This window comes from Trypanosoma theileri (genome assembly GCF_002087225.1).
Source record: "Trypanosoma theileri isolate Edinburgh chromosome Unknown TM35_Tth_44_V1, whole genome shotgun sequence".
Lineage (NCBI taxonomy): Eukaryota > Euglenozoa > Kinetoplastea > Trypanosomatida > Trypanosomatidae > Trypanosoma > Trypanosoma theileri.
The window spans coordinates 109,417-112,170 of NW_021639886.1; the positions used below are offsets into that span (position 1 = coordinate 109,417).

At 37.6% G+C, this 2,754-nt stretch overlaps 1 protein-coding gene across 1 annotated transcript; it reads left to right on the forward strand.

Annotated features, from left to right (window-relative positions):
* Nucleotides 1-774: 774 nt before the first annotated feature.
* On the forward strand, nucleotides 775-1,449 carry TM35_000441360 (uncharacterized protein; the record flags this gene model as incomplete). The annotated part of the gene is made up of 1 exon (XM_029030145.1): nucleotides 775-1,449. One exon carries the CDS (start codon nucleotides 775-777, stop codon nucleotides 1,447-1,449), a length of 675 nt encoding a protein of 224 aa, XP_028878546.1.
* Nucleotides 1,450-2,754: the final 1,305 nt, after the last annotated feature.

The following is a 2,754-nucleotide window of genomic DNA, read 5'->3' on the forward strand; positions in this document are numbered from 1 at the left end:
AAACAAAAAAAAAAAAAAAGGAAATGATAAGAGTAGCATGGAAATGAGACCATAATAAGAAAAAAAAAAGGAAACGAATATATACAAGAGGAGAATAGAATATTATTTCTTATCGTGTACGTGTGCATTTTTTTTTTCTTTTTTGCTCTCCATCTATTTACTTTTATTGAGTCCTAAACACATGATGTTTGGTGCCGGTGGAAGGTAATATGTATGTGGATGGAATACGTTTCTTAAGTGTCATTTCCTGATAAGCTATGCATATCCGTGCTACTTTTTTTTTGCTTTTTTTTTCTTTCTTTCTTTCTTTCTTTCTTTCTTTGGCTTGCTTCTTTTTTTATGGTGAATGTGTAACTTTCATTCTGTTGTTTTTTTTTTTTTTTTACGTTTTATATTTATAATGATGTTTCATTTCTCTGCTGTTTTATTCCCCTCTTGTAAGTAAGAGTATCTCCCTTCACCGATATGTCTTTCTTTTTTTTTCTTCATGCTATATATATATATAGTATATTTATGTTTTTCATTGAAAGGCTCATTATGCATTTCTCATTAAATTCCCTCTGATGTGAGTTTCTGTATATATATGTTTTTTTTTTTGTATTATTTAGTCCTTCTTTAACAACATTTTTCTCATCTTTTTTTTTATTTTTAAATTGTATTTTTTCCTTTTTTTTCTCCTTTCTTTTACATCCGCACCTTTTTCCGTATATATATATATATCTTTATTTGTGTAATGGACTGCAGTTGTTATTTGTCATCATCATCATCATCATCATGAACTCACTAGGCGGTCAGTTTCAATGTGTTATTCTTCTCGTTAGTGGCCGTGGAGAAGAGACAATTACGTCCACATCTCAGTCTGTGGCCGTCGTGCTGCCAATGGAATTAACACAATCATCCACGCCACTCTGCGAGTCGGTCGCCATTCACATTCGTGATTTCTGCGCCTTACACGATATCTCCTGTGTGGATTGGGGCCACGACACTAGCGCACTTCTCACCGCCTGTGCAGAGCGTACAGATACATACACACATGTCTCTCTGCTCCGCTGTGAAGATGCGGCGATTGCGAGTGTGCGGGAAGAATTGTTGGCGCAGCGACGACCCGCCGTGTTGATTGTGCAGTTGGCGTGTGAGACTGCCGTGCCGTGCGGTAGAGATGAACTGCAGTACAATACTGTTCCCAATTGTGTAGATGCTGCAGTTGCGGTGAATCCCAATGATGATAAGCGGCGTTGGGGTTGGCTGCGGCCTGTGCAGAGCTGCATGGCTGAGCTGCCGGGCTGTAGAGGTGTGTGCCTGGCGGCTCTACTCCACTCGGCCCTTCCACTGCTGCGTGCACGAGTCGCTACGCCGCCGCCGAAGTGGACAACGGCTGCCGTTACAATGGACGGACTGCTGCGGGAAGTGGGATATAAAGTGGGATGCTTGCCAAAGTATGGATCCTAACAATAATAATTATAATAATACTATTACTACATTTATCCTATATATATATATATATATATATATATATAGATCTCCTCTTACTGTACACTCTATACATCAGTAGACACACTACTATTTAACTCCATCCATACAAAGGACAAGAAATATAAACGAAGAAAAACTATTCTTGATGTATGTACAACTCAACTGTTTTTTTTTTTGTTCTTGTTGTTTTTTTCTTTTCACTTTCTTATTTCATAGAGGAAGAGAAGGATACGGACGAGGAACTGTCTCCATCTATGTTATGTGATGTCTTGACAAAGCCAGCCGTTAATGTTCTTGGACAAAGAGAGGAGTCCTATAATAAATTGTTGACAGGAACACAAATATACTAATATTGTATCATACACCGACGTGTTGCAGTGGACTCGTGTTCTTCACCTTAGCAACCACAATAATAACATGAACAAGAAATACACATTCATATATATATAGCGGACTGAGGACCCCTTTGGTATGTGTACAGGCTGTAATGAAGGAGCGGTAAGGAAAATAGTGGTACTATCAACAATAGTACCATACACTCTCAACACTCTTCAATGGAGCTAACACCATCAGTATATCCTTTTTTTTCCTTGGAAAGACGAAGTGACATTTTTTGACCATTTGGTTAACCGGACAACTGCATCATCCATACAGTGGGAGTGGACCTATTTACAGTACAATCTCCTCCCACTCCTGTTGTCCACGTACTCCTCAACATGAAGTGGAATTAAACACCTCCAGTTCACTTACAATAGACACTCTTACCATATAATTATCTCGAATTCCCAGAGAATAATAATGGAGGAAAGGACAAGCGGTAAAAGAATATACATGATAAACCACACATTTTTCTTTCTCCATTTTAAACAGACAAACCTCCAACATTCAAACTAAATAAGGAGAACATCACAAAAGGTTGCAGGATAAACACCATGATGAAATTCTTGAAACTTCTACACCAACAAAGGAACTTCACCTATGGGCTGCATTTATATTACCCATCAAGTGAAAGAAAATAGATTACAAAAGCAAATCTGAAATGGCTTCATCTTCAACTCATTAAAACAATGAAAAACTTACATGTTTAAACTTACAGCAGACAAAGTTATTTTAACAGACGTTAAACAACACACAAAAATAAACGATTCTACCTCTATTTCTCTTCTAAAATTAAGAGAGTATAGTTATACGATGCTTATGGATAGGTTTGGAGATGATACAACGTACAGACCCAGAGAGCGATTTTTGAAAGCGCGTTAGTTTATGAAGTTTCGCTGATAA